Genomic DNA, 25,798 nt, shown 5'->3' with positions numbered 1-25,798 from the left:
CCTGATGCTGCTTTTCAGTCAGTAATAAGTTAAGATCACATCACTTTTCATCTGTGGACAGGGTGTATGGAAATATAACAAATATGTTGGAACATCCTTAGAGATTTCAACTCAGTAGCTCCCTAACTACTGTTAGGCTTTTTTCTTCTTTTGGCAGAGGGCAGGAAACAATGACTGACAAGTTGATTCTTGCTCACACTGAGAATGGCTTTCAAACTGCTGCTTCAGCAAATTATCATTTTTTTATTATACCATAACTTTCAATCACTAAAATCAGTGGTAATAGGCTGCCCCAGTTATTAATGCAAAGAAATTGTAAGAGATACACATGGGCTTCGTAATATTTCTTTAAAAGGAATAACACCCTATCAGTTTAGATGGCAAACCATTTTATGCAAAAGCAGTAGACAAATATTGTGAAACATGTGATCCCATTATCCAAATGAAGAAGAAATGTACTTAGTAGTATATGAACTTTCATGAACTCTAACATTAAAAATATAATTTTTTCAACAGTGTTTCGTCCATATCCCAGTGGATACAGCTCCTGTGCATATGTAATGTGACTCTGGAATATATCAATAGTTTTGTGTTGACGATGGCTCTTTGGGCATGGCAAGATAGGAACAGCCACTGAAAACATATTTATACATATTCGCTTAACAGATACATCATAATATTAGCTTTGTGCAACCCCTAAAAATAAAAATTTATTTGTCTCTATATGAGAGCCATGGTCTGTAATATTCACAATTGAAACAGGAAAGATTCTGACAATAGGCAATAAGGCAATTGTAGCAGTGCTCTGAAAAGTCCAGTTGAGTGGATGTGTCCTAACATTCCTGTTGTTTTCTATAGCAAGAGGAAAAGAGGAGTAAGTTATCTAATGTACCATAATTTCTTTCATTTTGCAGGGGAGTGGGGAGCAGAATGCAAGATTAACTCTCAAAAAGAGATAACAGACTAACAATGTTAACTTGTGGCTTATTCTAACAGATGAAGTTTCTCTTAATTTTGCCAATGTCCAGTAGAAAAAGAACTTTGTCCTTCATCTTTGAATTTGTGCTTTTCAGCTTGCCACCTCAAGCTGAATTTCAAACATGTTTCCTTCAGAAACAGAAACGTGTTTTGAGTCTAGGATATTAACAAAAGAAAAAAAAAAAAGAAACTGTCATGAGAAATCATGTTTTAAATAAATAAAATATATCTCTTTTATTTTAGTATAGAATAATTCCAAAAATGTTAAGGCCTTATTGCTCAAGAAGCAAGATTATTTGTCCAATCGGATCTTTATGCAAAGCAAATTTTAAAAATTTTAAAATGGGAAAAAATGTGCTTACGAATGTGCAGCTTGTGTTGTCACTTTTTAGTCACTTTAAAAGTTTTATTAATAAATTATTTGATTAGAATAAAGATGGTAGGAGGTTTGTTGTTGACTGAGTTTATTTATTCCTAATTTTACATTTGCAAAGTCCGCAAAGGGAGCTTCTTGATCTTTGGCTTCACTTCATGGTTTTTTTGTTTTGTTTTGTTTTGTTTTGTTTTAAACCACATTTCTGAAATGGGAAACATCAAAGTGGATCTGTTTCAAATTTTAAGAATAAACTCCCTTACCTTTTTTCCAATTGACTAATGTGAATGTTATGATAAATTTTAGCAGAAACATCACAATAAATTTTTTTGTACTTGTTACATTAGCAACATTTCATCCTGAAGAAAACCAGCAGGTGGATGTTTTCAAAATCAGCAAATTAAACTAAACTGTGTCTCCGCATTAAATGGATGAAAATGAACATGGCCTCTTGGGTCAGTTGACCCTGTTCTAATAAAACAATCCAAAGAAAGCCTGCACATTTCATTTATGTGCATAGAAAAATGAGCACAGACAAAAAAATAAGTCGTAGATAACAGTATTGTCTTTTTTTTTCCCCCTGTAATCTCTTAGCATGAGAAAACCCAAATGCTTTTCCTAATGGTACAAAAACGTTTTTAAACAGTATTTTACTCTACATTATACGGTATTAAGGAGATTTTTTTAAAACCCAGTTTTTGAGGTTTCAGTCTTAGGGAGGTGATAAATACATACCACAAAGAATAAACACTCTAATCCATCTACAGGATACAGATTAGGGGAGAGGCCATTTAAGATTTGCTGATTTAAAAAACAAAACAAAACAAAACAAAACAAAAAACCCTATTAAAAACAAACAATGTTTTCTATTAGTTTTGTAAGTTAGCTTCAAACACCCCCATCTGAGGAGCATCCTTTGTTAAATGAAATGTTAAGGCTGAAACTTTCGACAAATTATGAAAACAATTAGCTGGGAAAGGTCTTAAAGCAAACAGATCACTTCAAGTCTCACTCATCCAAGCATTCAAGTATAAAAGAAACCCTGCTGCTTCTACAAACAAACAGCTCCTCACATTCTCTCGCTATTTGTTTCGTCAGCAAATATTTCTCGAATGGAAAATTTATTGGTTGGTTGTTTATTATTTTTTTCCATTTACTTAAAAAAAAAGAAAAAGAAAACTTTGGGGATAATTTGGTCTAGTAAATTGTTTTTGCAATAAGCTGCTTAGCAAACATGACAAACATATGAAGTCATCCATGTAGAGTATGGGTTAAATAAAGTGTGTTCATTGGCTTATAAAGGTTATCAGATTTCTATCTTACATAATCTATATATATATATGATTCATATATGATCATAGTTCTTTATGACCTGCTAACTAATGAAGAGTGAAAATGTTTTTATGCAACTAGCTGTCAGTTTTGTCTAAATATGTTTTGTATCTAAGTTCACACTAGAATGTCTGGAGAAGAAAAAATGGATTAAGTGAAATAAGAATGGAGCAGTTGAGCAGTATGAAAAGCAAGAATATTTTTCCAGGTATCCAAAGTGCCTGTCTCCTAATAATTACCTGGAGGTCGCTGAGTTTTGTATGATTTGAAGCACAAATCATAAATCTGGCAAAAATCCTTTTTCTTACCACAAAAAGGACTAACCTGAGAATCCCTGACACCCTTCTTGTAGCTTCAAACTTCTCCAAATCTTTCTCCTAACGTTCTGAAACCTTCTGGGAGCAAAGCTGCACAAGGGTCAGAGGTATGACTAAGCAGGGTAAGATGTAACTGAGACTTGAATGAAAACATGCAGCCAATCTCTTTATCGCCAAGGATGAGAGAAGGAAGCAGTTAGTAGTGGGAGAAGGATGTGCTTGCCTATCTTTGTTTGATGTTCTATGAGTGTAAATGATGCCATGGGTATTGTCTATTTCAAGAATAAGTGTAACTGTCTATATGGTACTTCTTGGTACCTTGGACTATATAATTTACCTCATGTTATCAAAAAGTTCCACTGAAAAGACAGTTAATCTATTCTAGTGCACTGTAAAGTTAAGTAATGCTTTCTTTCCTTTATAAGAAATTCCAGTGACTCTATAAATGAACATTATTCCACAACCGAGGAAGTGCATGACACCCAGAAAGTGAAAGTTATTACAAGAGCAGCACCGACTATTTCAATTATTTAAGGCCAATGAACTTCACAAATCAGTCTCTAAACCAGATTATCTCAAGGCTGGAGAGCTCCTCTGTATTCATGTTCACCTTTGGAAGCATTGCTAGTCTTTTTCAGATTGCTGTTTTGAATGCTGACATTAAAAAGAACTTCAAAACAGTATGCTACTAGTATAAAGTGACAAATTAGTAAACAGAAAACATGGGAATACCTTTGAAACTGATGACATTTAAAAGCAGTAAGTAGTTGAAAGCGATGGAAATGAAAAGAGTAGTACATATCTTTTCTAATTTTAAGATTTACTTTTAAGCCATATAAACTATTAACTTCAAACCATATAAGCAATTTACTAAGAATTAATCCCTTTAAATTATTATCATTTGGAATCAAATATTGAAACTAATTTTATTGCAATTAATAATAAAGAGGACACAAAATGTAGGCATTTTAGTACAACAAAACAGCATAATCCACTAATTTGATTGTAAGTTGTAAGTTCACTTACCAATTTAACCAAATATTTGTCTCCTGGTTCAATTATGTTTGACATCTTAAATCTCTTACCTCGGACTGTGAGTGTAGCAGAGGCTTCCATTTTTCCAACACGATTCTCAGCAATACACATATAGGTGCCTTCATCTGTACTCATGGTCTTTTTAATTCTTAGTGTGTAATCATCTTTTATGTCATACCTGTGTAGAATATGAGCTGGTTTTATTCAACAGTATTATCTATATAGATAATAGCACTAAGTATTTATCTTCATTTTTCTTTTTATATTGTATTTTATCTAAATATACATATATATATAGATACACACACAAATCAGCCATAAAGTACAATTGCTTAGATTGAAGATATTGCTAATAAAATCAATTTCATATCTGATATTTAGCTACTTGTCAGTTACCTATCCTTTACATATGTATGCAATTCTTTCCACTTCACAACTATCAAAGGCATAATCAGCCTTATGATTTGACCTTTCTTTGGTAACTCTTAACTCCTAAAGAAAATAGTGTACATCTCAGTTTCTTGTTGAGTCATATCTCATTAGTCACATTGTTCAATAATACAATTTATTTTTAGGCGCCTTGGAAATAAGATAGCCGAAATATACTAAAGAACAAAATTTTTCTCTTGTTTGTTGGCAAATTGACAAAATGGGCATTAGTTAAAAGAATTAATGGTGCGTAGTCATTTTTTTAATAAGGACTATTAACTCCTGAAACATCAACATGCCTTGGAGTGATTTTTGGAAATGCACATCCTCAGCTCTTTCACGTGCATTTATTGTTTCACTGCCATTTCATTAATGAAGCAGACTAGCAGAGTGGGTCAGAAAACATTATAACATGAAATATTTGGGAGTATTTACATGAGAATATATTCTTATTTGATTCTAAGAAATTATAATTATACCAACTAAATAATCAAGCTATCTTTTTTTTTTCATTCTTTTCACATTTGATCTTTCCTCCTGATATTTACCAGTGGTTCTAATTTCAAACACACATCTTGCAATAGTTTCTGATTGACCACCTTGCTTCTCTTCCTCATATATACCACAGTTTGATCCACATTTCCAAAATATTATTTTAATTGGTTCTGTCTGCTCAAAACTAGCTGTGACTTCCTGTTGCTTTCAGGACAAACACAAACATTTTAGGCTTGCATTTAAAACTACCATAATCAGATATTTTCTACTTCCAGCTTTAGCTAGAAGAATAACTCAGCTTAACTTTATTAGAGGCTAAGATATGAACTAAGATAGTCCTATTTTATAGACTTTGGCAAGACAAAAAGTAATGTCTGTGTACCAATCATGCCAACTAAACTACTCTAACTCTTTCATCATTTAATTATTGTGGTTACTTTTCTGTCTGTATGTTTTGCCTTAAAATTCTGCTTATTAAGTATGCCATAAGTGGTTAGGGAAAACTTATCCGCTACTTTTTCATCCATGACTTTCATTGCAAAGCTCTCCATTACCATACTATAAAAATCGAATTACTCCCTTTTTGAAAACTTATTGTTACAGCAAAAATTCTGCACTTAGTTACATTTTGTATTGTTATCTATTTTGATGAAGGCATAGATCTTGTCTGCTTCACTCACTACAATATCCACACCACCAAACAGAGAGTTTTAAACATCCAGTAGCATGATCAAGTAGTTAAATGCACAGACTCAGGAGCAAAATGGCCAGAGTTGTATTCATGGACTTGGCCTCTTAATATGCTTCTAAGGGTGGGCAATATACTTAAATGTTCTGGGTCTCTATTTCCTCATTAGCAAAATAAGTGCTAAGGATAACATTCATTTCATGGAGTTTGTGTGAGCTTTAAATGACGTATAAAGTACTTAAAACAGGCACAGAAAAAGCACAGAACATATTATTCCACCTACCAGGAGCTCAAGAAACACTAGTGGTGAATACATATCTTGTTTCCTGTTGATATAAAGGCCAACTGTGAATGGCTTCAAGGCTGCAAATTACTTTACCTGTATCTTTATAGTTTAGTGCAAGTACTAAGCTAAAATGTATGCAAGAGCAAAATACAGATAAACACTTTCTGCTTAACTTTGCCAGTAAAAATGTAAAAAAAAACTATTTTGATACTGGCTTCAGAAAAGTTACTGGTGATGTATTTAAGGTATAATAAAAATAATCTTTTCTAGAGTTAGCCTATGTACTTCATGAGATGCTTAGCTATAAGATAGAAACATTTAAACATTGTATTTTGCAGACATTTCCAAATCATCTAAAAAAATTGAATTCTTGGCTACTGTTTAGCCATTTATTCTTGTTTGGCTTTCAGAAGTCTCTACATTGTCCTATATCTGAGTTTTTTCAAGAGCTAAAAGAGGGAAGATAAACTTAATGACCTAAAAAGTCTTTTCTGGATCAATACATATGTGAAGCCATGATTCCAAGTTAATAAAAGATACACACACACACACACACACACATACATATATCTATATACATATAGTATATTATTTCTGATTTGCTATTGAGAAAAAATTGTATGTTAGCTCAGTTAGAAAAAATGGTTTCACGCATCATTCATAGTATCCTCAAAATCTTATTCTGAATCAGAAATTGTCATTTTATAGATGAGAAAACAGATACATAGCCAAGTAAAATGACCTGCTCAAAGTCATGTTATTGCTAAAGAAAAACACCAGAATTAACATTTTGACTCCGAATTTGTCACTTTTCCCATTCTATCTGTACTACTTCTCTGCAAGAAAACAGTTTAATTTTTAAATACTAACTTAAAACATTAAGACACATAACTACATAATTTGGACAGATAAATAATTTCCCATTCAGCAAATATTTAGTTATAGGTTATGACAAAATTTTCCTTCACATTAGAGACATTAATTACACAGGAGACAACATGGAAGCTAAACAAAATTTAAGTGTTATCTCCTGCTTTAACGTAAAAAACAAAACTGTATATTCTAATCATCAGAGAACTGCAATCAAAACCACAATGAGATACTGTCTCACACCAGTCAGAATGGTTACTATTAAAAAGTAAAAAAAATAACACTTGCTAATGACTCTGTGGAAAAAAGAGAATGCTTACACATTGCTGGTAGGAATGTAAATTAGTTCAGACATTGTGGAAAGCAGTTTGGAGATTTCTCAAAGAACTTAAAACAGAACTATCATTTGACTCAGCAATCCAATTACCATGTAAATATCCAAAAGAAAATAAATCGTTTTACCAAAAAAACCCACAGGCACTTGTACATTTATTGTCACACTATTCATAATAGCAAAGACATGGAATCAAACTAAGTGCCCATCAACTGTGAATTGAATAAAGACAATGTGGTGCATATATGCCACGGAATACTACACAGCCATAAAAAAGAAGGAAATCATGTTTCACTTAGAAGTGAAAGCTGAAAATTGGGTACACATGGATATAAAGATTGAAACAATACACACTGGGGACTACTAGAGGAAAGGGAGAAGGAGGGGCAAAGGGCTGAAAAACTATCTATTGGGTAGTATGCTTACTTCCTGGGTGATGGCACCATTTGTAGCCCCAACTTCACTGTCACACAATATGGCCATGTCACAAACTGTACATGTACCCCCAAATCTAAAGTAAAAGTTGAAATTTAAAAAAAATTTGAAAGTGTTTATTTAAACATGACAAAATACATAATATGTGAACCCAAACTAAGTCTGAAATCTGACTTCCTGAGATTTTTCATTATTTTAAAGAAAGGTGGAAATAAGAATAGGAATGAGTTTTTTTGTTTGTTTGTTTCGTGATTAATGGTACCTTGATCAGGGATACAAGTAACTGTGCATTCTATGATTGCAAATTACCTTCCTTGTGAAAAGTTAAAATCAAATATTACTTGGGAAGAATAAAAGGAATTAATCTTCACAACTAATAAAAAAGACTACCTTTCAAAGAGACTATGCCATTAAAAGCAAACAGCAAATCTAATTTTTTTTTCTACCTATAGAACAGGTTTTCAGATATAGATAGTAAAACAATGGCCAAGGCCAATGGTCTGGTGACATGGGCCAGATTTGTTAGAAAATATAAAAGTACAGAATGTAACTAAATTTATTCCCAGTGAGACAGGTACGCTTTGGAGTAAAAATAAATTTTTGGTGATAATTTTTAATGATCTTTCATATAACAGTGCCCAGCATAGTTCATAGGAATTAGATGTTCAATTGCACTGTCATCTTTTAATTTCTCCTTGATGATTATTGAAATTTAAAAAGATTATAATAAACATTTCATTATTTTATTCAAGAAATGCAGATGACATATCTCATGCATTGCACCAAAATTTGGAGACACGTTACTTAATAGGATGTAGAGCCTACTGAAATGATGTCTGCCTTCACATTAGGGTGATCAGAACTACCTCCGATGCTCTCTCCAGCTAACACACATTTCCCAGGGCCATGCCTTGTCTTTCTTCAATTGGAAATATATGCTGCAATACATGCCTTGTTATGTCCCATCACATTGGGATGTTGTAATTAAAAAAAAAAAAAAAATTCCAGTACTTAGTTACTGAAATGCTCAGTCTTAAATTCTCATTTTTCTTGCTGCCTCTTTGCCTGAGGAAAGACTGTAAATATGATTAGTAGTTTATATGATGTATTTATAATCAAAATACTTTGAATATATATAAAGTGATTGACTCATTAGGCTAAATAAAACCTTAAAAGTTCCCCTTCTGCAACAATCCATGGACACTTGAATCCTACCTGCAACAAAATCAGTCTTCCGGCTTGTTCCTAGGACAAGTGGCCTATTCTATCTTTGAACATCTCTGACTATTAGAAGATCTTCTACATATGATGATATAAAACATTCCTTCCCAAAGTTACTATTAATAGTCCTTACTCCTTGTGCCAAACAGAAGAGTATACTCTCTCTCCTATAAGATAACTTTTTCAATTTTGGATTTCTCATGAGTTATTTCATATTAAGGTCAACTATTCCTAATAACAGCAAACATATACTATACGGTAATCCCCATTATTCAGAGAGACTATCTTCCAAGACTCCTAATGGATGCCTGAAACCACAGATGGCACTGAACTACAAACACTCTACAGGAGAGAGTTAATCATAACTGAGAAAGCTGCTGACTAACTGGCCGGTGGCGTGCATAGCATGGATACTCTGGACAAAGGGGTGATTCATGTCTTGGTGGAATGAAACAGGAAAGTGCAAGCTTTCATCATGTTACTCAGAATACCGTGCAGTTTGCAGCTGATGAATTGTTTATTTCTAGACTTTTTCATTTAATATTTTTGGACCAGAGTCGACCAAGGATAACTAAAGACACAGAAAGAGAAGATACAAAAGTACAACTCAGAACAGACCACTGTAATAGCAGTTATTTTATCTAAGGGCTTCACAGAGAATTAAGAGCATCAGTACAGATTTACTGATTGATAAACATAAATCTGATTATGTCACTGTGCTGTTTAAAGCTATCCAATGGCTTCTCATTTTGTCACTCAGAATAAAATCTATTTATTGATGTGTTTAAAGCTTTAGATAATCTGGTCCTTACCTACCTCTCAAAATTCATGTCCACTCTGTTCCAGTCACATGGCTTTTTTTTACATGCTCAACGTAAGAAGTAAGTTCTATTGTGTCTTTGTAGTGCGTTTGCAAATTCTTGGAATGTTCTTCCCCTACGTTTTCCATGGCTGACCCTTTTTGACTTTCAGGATAGCCCAAATATCATTCCCTTAAACATGTCTTTCCAGCCTAAGCAATCTAGTTACTGTCCACCAATCCAGTTACTTTGAAAAATTACTTTCCCTTTATTCTTTGCTTTCACACTTCTTTCGTCATATTTTAATATATTTATTTTCTTCAAAGCACATATCTTCACCACGTCTTTTGTTTCCTTATTTATTGTCTCCTTTATTTCCAAGAGCATGTAAGTTCCATGGGAAGGGGGGCTGGTTTTCTCTTGTTCTAAACTATATACCCCAAGTCTAACCAAACAGTGCCTGAGATATAGGAGGTGTTCAATGAATTCTTATTGAAAAAATGATGAAGCATGAACAAATGCATGAAATTCTTCTCTACTTCCTTTATAGCATGGTTACCAGTACAACAATTATATGCAGTACTGAAAGATTAACGAATTTGACATATAAAAAGATATTGTATCAAGAAGCATAGTAATGCTGTATTTATATACCAGCAATTAGCTCTGAAATGTAAGTTAAATTCATGTTGATGTAATGCTGAAAATGTAAGAATTTGGAATATTTAATACATTAATGTTACTAGCTATATGGAGATAAGTTGGCAATTTGAATGGCAATCTATACATTTGGTTTATATATTATAATTAGTAAAATACCCTCTGTAAATTAGTAACATGAATAAATAATTAATATCTCTCCCTCCACCAAAATAAATGAAATAATTTTAGGAGAATGTATACAACAAATGTGAAGATTGAGAGAGAACAAAGTAAGCTTCGTGTTTTGTTTCATGCTTTCAAATATATAAGCTTATTATTTTGGCAGGGCCGTTTCAAGTCACAGGTCTTATGAAAATAAAATAATGACAATAAAAATATATTTGCAAAGTATTCTCAAATATATCTTTCATTTATCCTCATAACAATTCTGGTGGGTAAGGTGGGAAGTTATTATTTCCACTTTAAAAATTAGAAAATGTACATATATAAAAGTCAACCTGAAAGCAAACCATATAGATTATTCTCAGATATTTATAAAATCTGGCATAGCACAGATCAGGATATTATGTTCAATTTTATTCCTTGTTTCTTAAGAAAGGAATTATGGCATGAAAATTGGAAAGGTGAAGTACACTGAACTCTTCATGTATAAAATTAATAATTTCAAAGAACTTTGTTAAAGTCTAGAAAACCATGAGGATATATATTAGTGAACATGAAAATATTCAGCTAATCCCATATTATTAATATTAAAGGAGAACATTTGGAACCTAAATAAAGTACCTTAGGATAAAAGAAAAAAATATTATTTTATTATGCAATAATAAGAAAATTGGTTATTTCAAGAAACAGATCATAAATTCTGAGACACAATAAAGAATTTCAAAATTATTGAGCCTAGTCTAATGTCCTAATTTTAATATTAGAAAAATGGTACTGGAATTTCATCAGTAGCAAAGGTTTAGACTGTATTGGAATCTAAGTCTCCTGACGCAATCATCATCAACTATATTACAAAGATTTTTACCTAGCTTTTTACCAAAGGACAATATAAGCATTCAATTTTTTTAAAATCCATATAAGAAAATTAAAGTAAGCAGGGGTTATACTACCAAAAGAGTAGCTGCTTCTCAGAATTTTTACCTAATGGGTTCAAAGAATAAATGGTTAAGCCTTTAAAGGCTGTTGTTATTAAAATTCAGATCTTATAGTGTGGGTACTGAAATTTACCTTAGATTGTATAAATCTGTGGGAGTGGTGTGTGTTAGTCTAGTAATATTTTAAAATTATTGAAACAATTGACATCATTTAAGATTTGGACCTTTTTTTTTTTTGAGATGGAGTCTCTGTTGCCCAGGCTGGAGTGCAGTGGCATGATCTGGCTCACTGCACCATCTGTCTCCCAAGTTCAAGTGATTTTCCTGAGTCAACCTCCCAAGTAGCTGGGACTACAGGCATGTGTCACCATGCCTAGCTTATTTTTGTATTTTTAGCAGAGACAGGGTTTCACCATGTTGGCCAGGCTCGTCTTGAACTCTTGACCTCAGGTGATCCACCCACCTTGGCCTCCCAAAGTGCTGAAATTACAGGGGTGAGCCACCCCGCCAAGCCACATGGATATTTTAACATACAAACTTGAATTTTCAAATCAAGGTCTGTCTTACCCAAAATACAAGCTCTTTCTGCTTCCTCATACTGCTGACCCAACAAGTCTAATACAATTGTACACCAGGCAGACACTATAGTTCCTCCCAACATCACTGACTCACGGTGCCAGTCTCTAGTCTGAACCCTGACAGCAACAATAAAAAACCTGGGAGACTCAATCAAATTATGGTACCTTTGTGACTATTTACATTGAGAAGTGTCTCAGGTCAGAGAACAGATAGGCCTATAATTGTGATTCGATTAACTCCTATCTGCAAAAACTTCAGAAATATAAAGACTACTTTAAATAAATTACGTCTAACTAATTTCAAAAACTAGAATATAAATAGTTGGCTCATTACTAATTTCACATGCAGGCAATCTGAAGCAAAACATGACAAAGTTTCTCTCCCAAAACACATATGGAGGCAGCATGGTTGGGGAAAACTCTTGTGACTCTAATTTCCCTAATGGGTCATGGTTTCCCTAAGACAGTAATTTGCTTCCTAAAACCACCAGGTGTCAAGTATTTTCCCAGGTCTAATAAATGTGGCCTTATTTGTTAGATTTCTTTCTAGTTTGGTCCTTGTTTAATGGTAAGCTCATTGTAACCATTGCATTGAAAAATTGGAAAATACACATTTCTCCCTTGAAAGCAAATATTGAAAGTGGGATATGAAAAGCTACAAATAATAATTCCTTACATTTAAAGATATATTTATAGTATACAACAAGGTTTTACATATAATTGCACAGCAGTAAATAACTTAGAGAAAATGCCTATTTCCAAACACAATTTTACAGAAAATGCTGACGTCTCAAGCTATGAAGGGACTGGAACCCTTTACAGTTACATTTATTTTTCTAACAATGACATGCATTTTCCATTGGATGTGTGCATTTATTGCTCTGTGTGCATTTGCATTGGGCAGGTGGGTATTAATGTATTGGCTATCTTGTGTTCAGTTTCAAAACCTTCGGAAATTAACTTTATCAATATTTTTTCTCAGTATCACTCTAAAACCAACTGTAACTCCAGGAGGTTCATAAATGTTTTTCTGGATATTTATATCCTTTAACATTATTCTCTTATTAAAACAACAAAGGTATTTAAATTTTTCTTTTAATTGCCTTTAGCCATCTTTAAACAGTGTAGAATAAATTTTAAGTAAGTAGAGTTTATTTTGGTATGAAACAGCTACTTTGTAACATGGTATAATACTATACACGACCAACACTGCTGGTTGATCACATGTAATGGTCAATGTCAATGTAGAAGCTATCATTGGCTGTAATTAAAACCAAGAAATAAAGAAATAGATGAAAAAAACATTACTGATGAGGAAATTCAAGTAGAAATGTGGTGATTTTCATTGTGAAATCTGCCAGTCTTTTACTTAAATAAATGCAGTCATTGTTGCCAAGTTTGATTAATGGGAGTTGTACAATCGTGTGCTGACAGTCCCCACCATAGAGATACCTTATTTTTTCTGATATGAAACACTGCTGAAAAATGCAACCCAATCAGATTTGGCCCCTGGACAACATGTGCTATCATCACTGTACCGTGAATTGAGATTGATTGGTAACCAGCTGTGACAAAGTGGAAAAGAAGCTCTGTGTTTTTGTGGGTTTTTTTTTCCCAAGGAAAAAAAAAAGCAAAAGAAAACTGAATTGTGTCAGAATCATTACCATCTGTTCAGCTGAATAATAAATAAAACAAAGTAAATTTATTTTAATACTTAAAACCCACAGTTTGCATGCAACATTCTGTCTGTGATCTTATATTTCATGAACAATCTTAAAAGTGCTTCAAAAGATAAATATTAAGTAGTTTTAAGAAACAAAGTACTACACTCTAAAATCATTTCCAAATTTAAATAAGAGAATCTATGTTATTTCTTCCTCATAAACATACATGCTCTCATACCTAGTGGAAAGATTTCCTATACAGCTAAATTTACTTCTAAAATATCAAACAGGTGACAGAACAAAACTCTGTCCCCGCCCCCCCCACCAAAAAAAAAGAAAAAGAAAATCAAACAGGAATTGAAAACTGGCAAAATTTGATAACCACATTTCATTCATGACTCATACTTTGCAATTCTTGATTCATATTAAGCCACAAGGGTAGGAACGTCTCATGATTTTCTAGCTTTTAAGAATAAATTTCAGACAATTTAGGGATTCCCAAGCCTTCCACAATGACTATAGAGTTTAGGAGAAAAACAAAATTAAGAAATATAAATTATAATTTTTATTACAAACTGGAATGTGATCATGCTCTATTCAAGCCTGTGTATCTCATCACCTTGTTTGAATTATGTAAGGACTCTATAAAACTTCCTTAACTGCCATTCTCATCTCAAAAGCACCTTTGTTTTTCAGGGAAGGAAATTTATTTTCTCAACATGTTTAGTTTTTGAAATCACCTACTACTTCTTATTATAAGATTTCTGGCTCCAATTCTGGAACAAGTGTTTTGAATTAGCACTTAAAATTTTATTATGCATCTGCTGTATTAATCATTAAGTTGGCCAATAGTAAAAACCATGAATTGAACCAGGAAACATTTAATGTCTGTATGAGTAAATGTTTCTTTCCCTTTAAAGAGACTTGAAAAGTTTGTTTTCAATTTTCGAAACACTTCCACTCAATTCAAATAGCTGACGGTCAAGCTATACCTTTAGACTCTTTCAGAAAGTAAAGGTCTATAAAAATAGGCATTCTATAGTTCTATCATTCAAGAAAATTTCACTATGGAGCTTTGTATGAAAATGTCACATATTGTATTATCTTACTTTTAACAGAAGAATTTTTAGGATAAAATCACTTATTCATCTTATGGAATCATGTATTGATTTTTTATACATACTCACTAACTAATTAGTTCCACTGTACCATGCTATGGACATGGAAATACATTCATCTAGAACTTAGTGACAGTGTTATTCAATCACTTTAAAATGGGCATTTTAGTAACTCACAAGTTTATTCAAGGCATGCTTCTATAAAATACAAACTTTCCTGCAGAAACTTCAATCTTTTACCTCCTTCACTTTTGAGAGCTGAGAATAGGAAACGTTGCTCAAATTTTCTAAAATGATCTTTCCACTCACAATTTTTCAAATAATATCTTTGCACAGACAACATTTGAAACTGTTACTAAGACTCATATAAGCATTTCTTGGCAGTCTAATTCCATATGATGCTTTCTTAATCTTTAATATTTAAGGTGTATACTAAAGGCAAGCTCTTAAATCACCTTTGAGCTCTGAGACCTCAAAATGAACACAATAAGCCATTCTTTTGCTGGTACAGACTGAGTGTTTTTAATCTGTAGCCAACCACAGGTCACACTTTTCTTTTTGTCTACAATTATAATGCAGGCTAATGTTTATAGTTTGGGTAAAGTGAATATTTGCCTGTTTTCTCAGGAATCAGGTTGCAAGCAATTTCTGGGCAGGGGACCTCAGAGAAGTATGAAAGACAGATACCCTTTTAAGAAAATAAAAATTTTCACAGCATTCATTGTAAAAGGAAAGAAACAAAAAACCTGGAAGTTTGCTCTTGCAGGGAAATAGTAAGAAGCAAGGTTATCCTTCAAGTGAACTTGCTGTTCTGTTCTGGAAGCCTCTACAGAAACCCAAAATGAAACTTGAAATATGATGACATTCTTACCTTGTCTTAATTAACCAAACAATATTCTACCCTCTCTTGATTTCCCATATTCTACCCTCACTACCTTTATCCTCCAGCGATCATTGGCTCTCTCCTGGGCCTGACCCATAAATGCAAAACCCTTATGCTAGTCTTCCTTTAGCAGAGCTGAGAGAGGAAGGCTTTTTTTTTTCCAATTAAAAAGCTAAGCAAAGACATACAAATGAAAAACATCTTTAAAACTATCCACGATTGGACAATAGTTGATTTAATGAAGTGCAGATTTCAGCTTATAATGTAACTAGGCCAAAAAGATTGGGACTTGAACCCATGCCAAGGAATTTGGGTACTGACCACCTTGGAACAAGAGCCTCTCTCTGGAAGGTGGGCAATGAAATCAAACTTCAGCTGGGCTCTTTCAGAGGTCAAAGTATTCTGCTCACCCTAAACCAGAACTCCTTCTGAGTTTTAACCAGTGTAGCCTGTGTCTGTCTTCTGAGTGTCCGTCTCTCCCATCTTCCCTTCCTATGGCAGACATGTGAAGCTTCAGGGATTAATTATCTTGGCAAATTTGTGCCCAGCTGTAAAGTTCCCAGACTGTTGGTTTTGGTGATCACCCAAGTTTCCATCTTTTCCTGCTTCTTATTCCCTTGTTTTTCACTTCCTCTGAAATGAGTTTCATCTCCTCTAATATAATCCCACACCAAACTTTTGTGGCCATCTCCATAATGATTTTTCACTCTGCTTTCTAAATTACCTGTTTCCTGATCTGTAAAGTGTCCTTCTCATCTGTCATTCTCAGATATTTCTGAGGTATATCTGAGAAATATTTATATTTCTTATGTCTTAGTGCAAATCTGGCTCTTCTCAGAGGATTAGCCCTCTGGTATAAAAGCAGAGGAAGAGGGAAAATGAGGACCAAGCAATCTAAGCAATTACTCCATGTCTGACACAGAGTAATTACTCAATAAATATTATTTGAATGAGCTATGTATTACATAAAAATAAAGCAAACTAAAACAACATTCAACTTCATTGAGTCTCATGTCATCCAGTTTTCAAATGAAATATTTCGAATTTTTTCTTCCTTAAGATGATAATTAATAGTACCTACCTCACAGGGCTGTTGTAAGAACTAAATGTTCAGAGTTTTGAGATTTGCACAGGCACACAGTAAAACCTCAATAAATGTCACCTAACGTTTTCCATGGCTGCCCTCACTTCATTCTTGTTACCTCCTCCAGTGATATTATTGTCTTTATCTTTGTTTGACCATTGTCCTCCCCGGCCTTTCAAATGGCCACCTTTAAAAGCTGAGGTTCAAATGTCTGATCCCCCTCACTTAATCAGTTCACAGGCTGAACCTCTTCCTCCATGTCTCTCCATCAACCCTTTTATCTTCTTTACTTTCTCTGCTCTGCTTAGATGGCGTGGTCCATAAGTTGCTTGTCAATATCTTTGGTTATCTTGTTGCATTGCTTTAATGTTGCATTTGCCTGGCAAACCCCCAATTTTATATTAATATAACAGTTTACCATCTTCTTTAAATATATACAGTAGGCTAATAAATACTTCAATTCACTTCTAACTACTCTCTGAAGGGCTTAGGGAGTAGTACAAACTTCTGAACTCGGTCTATATGTGACTTCCTCATTGGTCTTTGGACACTTCTCCAGCGTCCTCTTACACTCGAGCCCCCAACTATACCTCAGAATTCTCAGGCTGTCTCTTGTATCCCTGCATATGCTGATTCTTCACATCTGGCCCACTCACCATACCTCCCATCTCTCTTTCCCTTTAGCCCAACTACTTCTGCTTATGCAGATCTATGATTAATTTAATATCTACTTATGCCTCTAGATTTCAAGCTATGAAAGCATGGCCATGTCACTTTTATTAACCATTGTATCCTCAGAACTTAGTGCAGTTAATTGAACCTAATAAGCAGTCAAGACAAATTTGCTCATGAGGGAATAAAAGAATGCCATACACATGCAGGAAGAGGAAGGTTATATTCTCTCATTGGCATCAAACCCTGCTCATGACAAACTGCCAAGTGCGTACAATGGAGACACCGTGGACATTACACAGTACATTTTAAGCAGAAGAATCACTTTGTTTTCTGTTTATTGAACTTCAAACTCTGAGTTTGTTCAAATAATATCTTCTATTTATCATTTTCCACTTCAAATATTCTCTCTATGTCCAATTCTGAATGTCAACACAATACAATTTTTCACAAGACTCAAGAGCCACCACCTAACCTATAGTTTAAGGTACAGATACGTTAAAGAGAACATCCTTGCTCACGCCTGTCTTTGTTCTATTATTTAACCTAAAAACCTTACGAAGAAAACCAGAGTGTACCACCCTAATGTATGAGGTATTGTTTTTTTTTTTTTAGACGGGGGTTTCACCATGTTGCTCAGGGAGGTCTTGAACTCCCGACCTCAGGTGATCCGCCCACCTTGGCCTCCAACGTGCTTGGATTACAGGCGTGAGCCACTACGCCCGGTATTGTTAAGCCAGGGAAAGATAAGACACAGGGGAGCTTCCTGCTTTTCTTCTGTGTTTGCTGAAGACAGGACAGAGATTTACAAATACAAAAGGTCTTTCTCGCCTCCTTCCTCCCTTCGCACCTAAAGACAGGCTGTAAGTTCTCCCTTACAACATTTATCAGCCCAGAGATGGCTCCAGGAGAATCTGGGAGTAAACTACTCTTTCCTGGTCTCCAGTCTTTGAAGCCTAGGACTACTTTGTCTTGGTGCTTTTGAAAAATTGATGTTCTTTGTTGAAAATAACATATAAACAAGACTCCTAAACCACTGATTTGAGTTACCTTTCTCTCGCTGTGACACTTTCTACATTCTTTAATAACCTGTTTGCTTTTCCTTTTGTTAATCTGTCTTTTGTTGCGAGAGTCTATTCCAACTACGAACTTATGAGGATTGAGAAAATAATACATTCTCTCCTCTCACCGATCCATTCCTGTTGCCTAGATGAAGAAACTGAAGTTTGATCTTGAGCAGTAAAAAAAGGAGCAAGGTCTAAATGGTGTTTTAAAAAAATATATTTTAAGATAAAAATTAAGTTAAAAAGCATGTGATAAAAATTATAAAGATATTTCATTATTGATAAACCCTTGATTTATACCAAATATAAACATCAAAGAACTTATCACAATTTTAGAATTTACTTAGAATATTTCAAATCATTGACATGTAGTTATTATTTCTTTTTTTGGCTTTAGACTATGAATAGCTGCAGATAGTGCACTGACAATTACATTATTGTTCCCAAAAATGCAGAGAACCTTAATATCAACTATAGCCATCCTGGTTTACACTAAATTGAAAACTCCTAAAAATTTAAAGATTTAAATATACTCATCCATTTAATATGTACATATTTATCTTATACTATCTTATAAATATGTATATAAATCTCTAAACTTTAAATATATACATTTATATATAATATATAACTTTTACTATATAGCTTATAAAATTTATATGTGTTATATATAAATTTTTGTAATATATAAATATATAAATAAATATTTAAAGATTAGCAATTCAAATATAAATATATCTTTGCAAAACTTTGAAAAAGAAATATAGAGGTGGCTGGAACTTTCAATTTAGTGAAAAATCAGAATAATTATTAAAGTTCCCTGCAGTTTTCAGAAGAAGATATTTATGTACTTTGTGAAATCATGAACTTCTTCTTTCCACATTCATAGAAGATCAAATGCAAAGTATGATAGAGATTAGATTATAGAGAAAGAGTTTCTTTGGTTTATCATGATCAGAAAGTAGTATTTCACTATTTTCATTATTGTTCTTAATATGCAACACTCTTGACAATTTTTCCACTAACATTTCATAGATTATTTAAATAAAATCTGGTGCAGTTTCCTGAATTTATTACCTTTAAATGCTTTTAAAATATGGCAGGTATTATTTTCAATAAGTTCTTAAGTAGAACTTGGAAATTTGCTGTTAAAAAGGCAAATATAGTACAACAGAGAAGAACATGTCGGAACAAATAAAGTTGTGGAGGCAAGTTAAGTTATCCTTTCATTTAGAAATAATTGTTTTACTGGATTAAATACTTTCAAAACTGGTTTTAAAATAGGACTAGAAATTGCATTATCAGATTTGGAAAAATAGATATATCTCACAGTTGTGTGTTTGGGTGGAAATTAACCTCAACTTTAAGACCTTTTAGGAAAATACTTTAGGGATCACATCCACAAGAATCCACAGAGCTCACAGCTCAGACCAGAAGTTTTTAGATAGGTACAGCTCATTCTTGCACTCTTTTGCGTGCAGGAAGAAACACTGTGATAAGAGACAGCCCATTCACGGTAAAATTGGTAAAATGCATTTCCGAATGTGCCATCTACTTGGCAGCCTTGCTGCCTTAGTTGGACAAATGCTAAGAAGTCTTCCTCATCAGTGTTCAAAGAACTAGCTGGGGAGGCGACTACATTATCAGAGGGATGTTCAGTCTGGGATGCTGTGGAAGATTCAAAAGGCTCTCTTCTCTTTTCTTCTGCCAAGAGAAACTTCCTCTTAAAATGTGTTTATGGAATAATTCATGAATTCCATACAACCTCGTAGGAATACTTCTGATCATTAAATATTTTATGTAACTCATGGTTTGTAGGTCTATTTGAAAATGAGATCTACATTCAGACACTTCTCTAATTAAGATATTCTTCACTGGTTTCATCAATTCAGCAACTATTTGATATGCAAGGAATATGAAGAAAAATTATCTGCCTTGTATAGTCTAGAAAAGGTACAAAAATATACATTCATCCCAAATCATTAGAAAACCAACAGGTCTTCTTCTTGTGTTAAATGATGACATGTCTACATCAAACCAAATTATAGTATTAGTCATTTATCTTACTAGATATAACCATCATATCTAAGGCAACAAGGAAAGATTATTATCCTTGAAGTCTATGTCAGTGAATTATATTCTATTATTTTTGCTCTAACATTAAAAACAAAAATAAATATTACATAAAATAACTAACTGAGCAATGCTCAGATTGATCTTTTCCATGAAATCAGAGTTTCTGAACCTCAGCGCTAACAGCATTACAGGTCAGATTATTTATTCTTTACTGTGGGAGTTATCTTGTTGCATAGCAAGATTTTTAGCCGCATTCTTGGTGTCTACCCACTAGATGCCAGTAGCACCCATCTTTCAAATGTGGTAATCAAAACTGTCTCCAGACATTGCCAAATGTCTATCAGGGAACGGGGGAAGCAAATCTGTCCCTAGTTGAGAATCGCTGCACGAAAGGCCTAACTCGTGAGCACTATGTGGTCAGACATGGGACTGGATATTTAGGATTGAAGATAAATAAGGCAAAGGAAGTTAGGGAGATAAAGAAATAATTATAATAATGAGGAACTGAGCACTATTTTCTCTTAGAAAGTTATATAGAAATATAAAAAACAAAAATGTCGCCTGTTGTTGACTAACACATGGAATGAAGCGGTGCCAGGCCCAACATAAGACATGAGCACAGGCTCTCAACATTAGGGAGACCTGAAGTTCGAATCCAGCTTTGATCCCATGTTTCCTGTGATCTTGAGCATGCTTTTCACTGTCTCTGACCTTCAGTTTTCTCCTCTGTTTGAAGAAGGGATTTATACTTCAAGACTGTCAGAAGCATTAGTTATAAATATTGTGTAGTAACTAAGCAGAAAGCCAGTGGGCCTGTAATATAAAATTTGTTTCTGTTATTATTTTTAAATCTTTTATTAGAAATAAATGACCGTATATGGCAGTCAAGAAAGTGGGCCTTGGATTTGGATTATTTGTATTCCGATCTCTACCATTTAAATTTGCCCCTCAGATTTTCATTTATCAAATAGCAATGATATGAGTGCCAGTTTCATACGGAAATTGGGAAGATCAAATGAGTTATTTCTATGTAAAACACCGTAGGTATTCATTCAATATATTTTAACATATATTGAATATAACTTTTTATATTTTATATATAAAATATAACTTTTTTATATTTTAACATGTTCAAAATTAGGAATCACCTTATCATAGATCGCATATCATAGTTGGTTTGGTCATTTTTTTCTTTTCCTTAACTCAGAGAAAAAGTACTGTTTATCTCACAATCAATTCTACCTTGGATTCGGTGACAGAAAATACTATTACGTGATTTAAAATGATGAGACCGAACAATATATTTTGACTTCTCTATTTATTAAACACAACACCTTTTGACCAGGCACCCAAGTTATAAACCTCAGTATTACTTTTAACCTCTCTTTTTCTAATAATACCGACACACAATTATATTCTGATTAAAAAAAAATGGTTTTCCTGTATTAATGTCTATATGTGTGTAACTCACAGAAAATACCTCAATGTATTCAGTGAACTATATTTCAAACAGCTTCCTACCAGGTATGCCTACTTCCAAACTTTCTCTGTTCCAAGCTACTCTATCTTTAAGGATCAATTTTTAGCCAGGCCCTGTGGCTCATGCCTGTAATCCCAGCACTTTGGGAGGTCAAGGCGAGTAGATCACAACAAGGTCAGGAGTTCAAGACCAGCCTGGCCAAGATGGTGAAACCCTGTCTCTACTAAAAATGCAAAATTTAGCCAGGCCTGGTGGCGGGAGCCTGTAATCTCAGCAACTAGGGAGGCTGAGGCAGGGAATTGTTTGAACTCGGGAGGCAGTGGTTGTAGTGAGCCAAGATCGCACCACTGCACTCCAGCCTGGGCAACAGAGTGAGACTCCATCTCAAAGAAAACAAATAAAATCAATTTTCTAAAGGTAGACACAAAGATACATTTCTATTCAATATGCTTCAATTAATCCCCAGCTTATGATGTATTCCATATAAACACTTCCCTTGGAATTAAAGGCTTTCACAATAGAACCTCAGCTAACCTTTGTGGCTTTAACTGCCCCTCCTCTACATGCCAGGCAAATGGAATCACTTATTGTTGGCCTACACTTTCCAAAGCTTTTTCATCCTGCTTCCTTCTTTTGAAATAGTCTTTGCAGCTCCACTTAGGAAAATTCAATTTTCCCTTTAGACCTATCTCTAGTGTCATATAGGAATAGACTATCTTTTATTTTTTGAAGCCATAAGGAGCCCCAAATATCATAGTTTTTATAGCTTAACTTATTTGACAATGTTATGTATATCTCATACTCTTTACTAAAATCCTTAAGAACAATCTCATCTTTTTTATTTATTGGATTATCAACACAAAATATTCAATGACTAGAATTATTTTTGAAATAATTCTTGATATAAATATTTGATTAGATTAGCGATTTGGGGCTTTTCTTTGAGAAAATCAACTATATTTCTTACTATAAATTATGTTCATAATGAAGATAAAAATATTTTCTTTCTCACTTTTAAACAATCTCTCAAAGATAACAGGTCTATTTCACTTTTTGTTTATGATATTTGTGGTGGTAAATATTTGGAAAAGCTGTTAGAAAATGTGAGTTAGTGGTTGGAATGTTCATGGCTTTAATTGAATATAATTTCTTTGAGAGTCACTGTACTGAATGTCTTAACTGGTGAGTACCATGTGTCAGACATAGGACATAGTTTTTATAACAATTGCCATTTATTTAATGAATTACAATGATATGGCATACCCAACCAGATATTCTTTATAAAGCTTTCAAATGTCTATACTGACGAATGAGTTGAAAGGTATTACAAAACCTTTTGTATTTTTAACATCATGCTCATAAGAATAACTAGCAGAATTTTTATACTGAGATCTTGCCATGATGTTATCCCACAGAGTTATATGATGAATCACTTCTCAGAAGGGACTTCTAATTTCTTGGCAAGGATTCACTGTGCCCTAGTGCTAACCTCCCACTACCAAGTATAGCCTTTTACAATGAAGTACCAGTGAGTGATACTATGTAACAACTAAAACTGAAATCCCACCTCCCAAAAATGGTTTTACTGAAGTGGATTAGGTTATAACCTGAAATACTTTGAAAGTATTTGTCTTCCCATCCCTTATCTTTGGCAATTATGTCCCCTTCACAAACTAACAAAGGTAAATTCTGTGTTCATGTCACTGTAATACTGGGTCTCAAAAATTACTGTTTTTCCTCCTTCTCTTTTAACTCATACCAGTTAATTATAATAATTATATCAAATAGCAACTTTTCCTGATTTCATAGTTAAAAAAAATTTTTTTTTAATTTATTGGGTAGAAAATATATAGCCTAAAACTCAATCCTAGCTGCTAACTCATAACCATCCAAAGAACTGTTGATAACCAAACACTATCAAGAAAATAGCAAAAATCATACTCTTAGCCCCTGTTGATTTATTTTTGAATAAACTGTTTTTATTTATTCCAAATAGTTGTATTCTTTTTCAAAAAAATATGTTTAAAATTTTTTGTGGGTACATAGTAGGGTACATGAGATATATTTTTCTTTGTTTTTGTTTTTTGTCTGTTTTTTGTTTTTTCTGTTTTTTTGAGACAGAGTTCCCCTCTTATTGCCCAGGCCGGAGTGCAATGGTGCTATCTCAGCTCACTGCAACCTCCACCTCCCAGGTTCATGCGATTCTCCTGCCTCAGTCTCCCGAGTAGTTGGGAGTACAGGCATGCACCACCAAGCCAGGCTAATTTGTTTTGTATTTAGTAGAGACAGGGTTTCACCATGTTTGTCAGGCTGTTCTTGAACTCCTGACCTCAGCTGATCCACCCACCTTGGCTTCCCAAAATGCTGTAATTGTAGACATGAGCCACTGAACCCAGCTGAGATGTTCTGATACAGGTATGCAGTGTGAAATAAGCACATCATGGAGAATGGGGTATCCATCCCCTCAAGCATTTATTCTTTGAGTTAAAAACAACCCAGTTCCATTCTTTAAGTTATTTGAAAATATACAATTAAGTTATTATTGACTATACTCACCCTATTTTAGTACACTGAAATTTGCTCTGAGAACTCTGTTAGGCAGCGAATGAGAAAGAAAACAAACTATCAATGCCCTAGAAGAGTCCATCATTCTACATTTATATACAGTCCTCCCTCGGTATCCACTGGGGATAAGCTCCAGGACTGCCATCCCTACAACCCTGAAAATACCAAAATTTGAGGACACTCAAGTCCTTTACATAATATAATGTAGTATTTGCATATAGCCTATGTACATCCTCCTGCATACTTAAAATCATCTGTACATTATCATATCTAATATAATATACATGCTATGTAAATCATTGTAATACCATATTTTTATTTGTATTTATTTTTATTTTTGTTTTTTTGTTTGATTTTTAATGTTTTTTTTAATCAGGCTTGGTTAAATCTAATATATGGCACCCACAGGTAGAGAGGACCAGTCATACTCTAATAATGCTATCTGACTCTTTCGGTAAGCACTTCTTTAGTTTCTGATATGTTTCCAGTAAAATTATTTTTTCTTACCCAATACAGCATTGAGAAAAGAATGTAAGTTAAAATAATCCACGAGAACAAGATTTGTTTTAAATTTTGTTTCAATAAGCAGTAGAAAATAATGATTTTAAAGGAAAAGATATAAACTTATTTATTTGACATAAACATACATTATGGGAAATAAGTGCCCTCATAATAAAATTTTTCAAATCTTTAATGTGTGCTTTATTATATAGATGTATTCACTGACTTTATGATAAAAATTATACTTCTAGGGAAGCATATGCTAGACTGTGTTTTCCTTATTTTCAATCCCAAATTAAGAATGAAGAAAAGTTGTTTACACTCAGCACCATTATGTAGCAGCCAAAAGTGTGAACTTTGAAGCCAGACATCCTAGGTCCCTTACTTGGTGAGTGACGTTAGCATATTTACGCTCTCTGCATATTAGTTTTCATATTAATTTTACAGGTATAATATTGTTTACTTCGTGGCATTTTCTACAGACAGAAGAGTACTATTGCAAAATGCTTAGGGTAGTCTGGTATAGAGTAAGCACTATGCAAATATCATTTATTAATATTACATTTATGGGAAAGAAAAATGCAGTCAGAAACAGCTATTTTGAATTGAAAGTGGCTTTTAAAAAATAAAAGCCTGAGTAAGCACTCAGGGTCAAGAACAATTTTGAATGAAAAATATGTCTGAAATATACATAAGTTTACAAGATGTCATCTATACGTAACATGTGGTTGTCATTGGATAATAGATATATGTGTAACAT

The 25,798-nt window shown here is 33.6% G+C and overlaps 1 protein-coding gene across 15 annotated transcripts in view; it reads right to left on the bottom strand.

Annotated features, from left to right (window-relative positions):
- The window catches only part of ROBO2 (roundabout guidance receptor 2), a 1,318,500-nt gene that overhangs the window by 124,489 nt on the left and 1,168,213 nt on the right, over window positions 1–25,798 (bottom strand). For all 15 annotated transcript variants that reach the window (XM_032276618.1, XM_032276619.1, XM_032276626.1 and 12 more), the window contains exon 6: window positions 4,086–4,213. In XM_032276618.1, coding sequence (XP_032132509.1) covers window positions 4,086–4,213 — 128 coding nt within the window. The remainder of the gene's footprint in view (window positions 1–4,085; window positions 4,214–25,798) is intronic.

Source organism: Sapajus apella, unplaced genomic scaffold (genome assembly GCF_009761245.1).
Source record: "Sapajus apella isolate SASKATOON/1434 unplaced genomic scaffold, GSC_monkey_1.0 scaffold8, whole genome shotgun sequence".
Lineage (NCBI taxonomy): Eukaryota > Metazoa > Chordata > Mammalia > Primates > Cebidae > Sapajus > Sapajus apella.
This window is presented reverse-complemented; position numbering and strand designations above follow the sequence as displayed.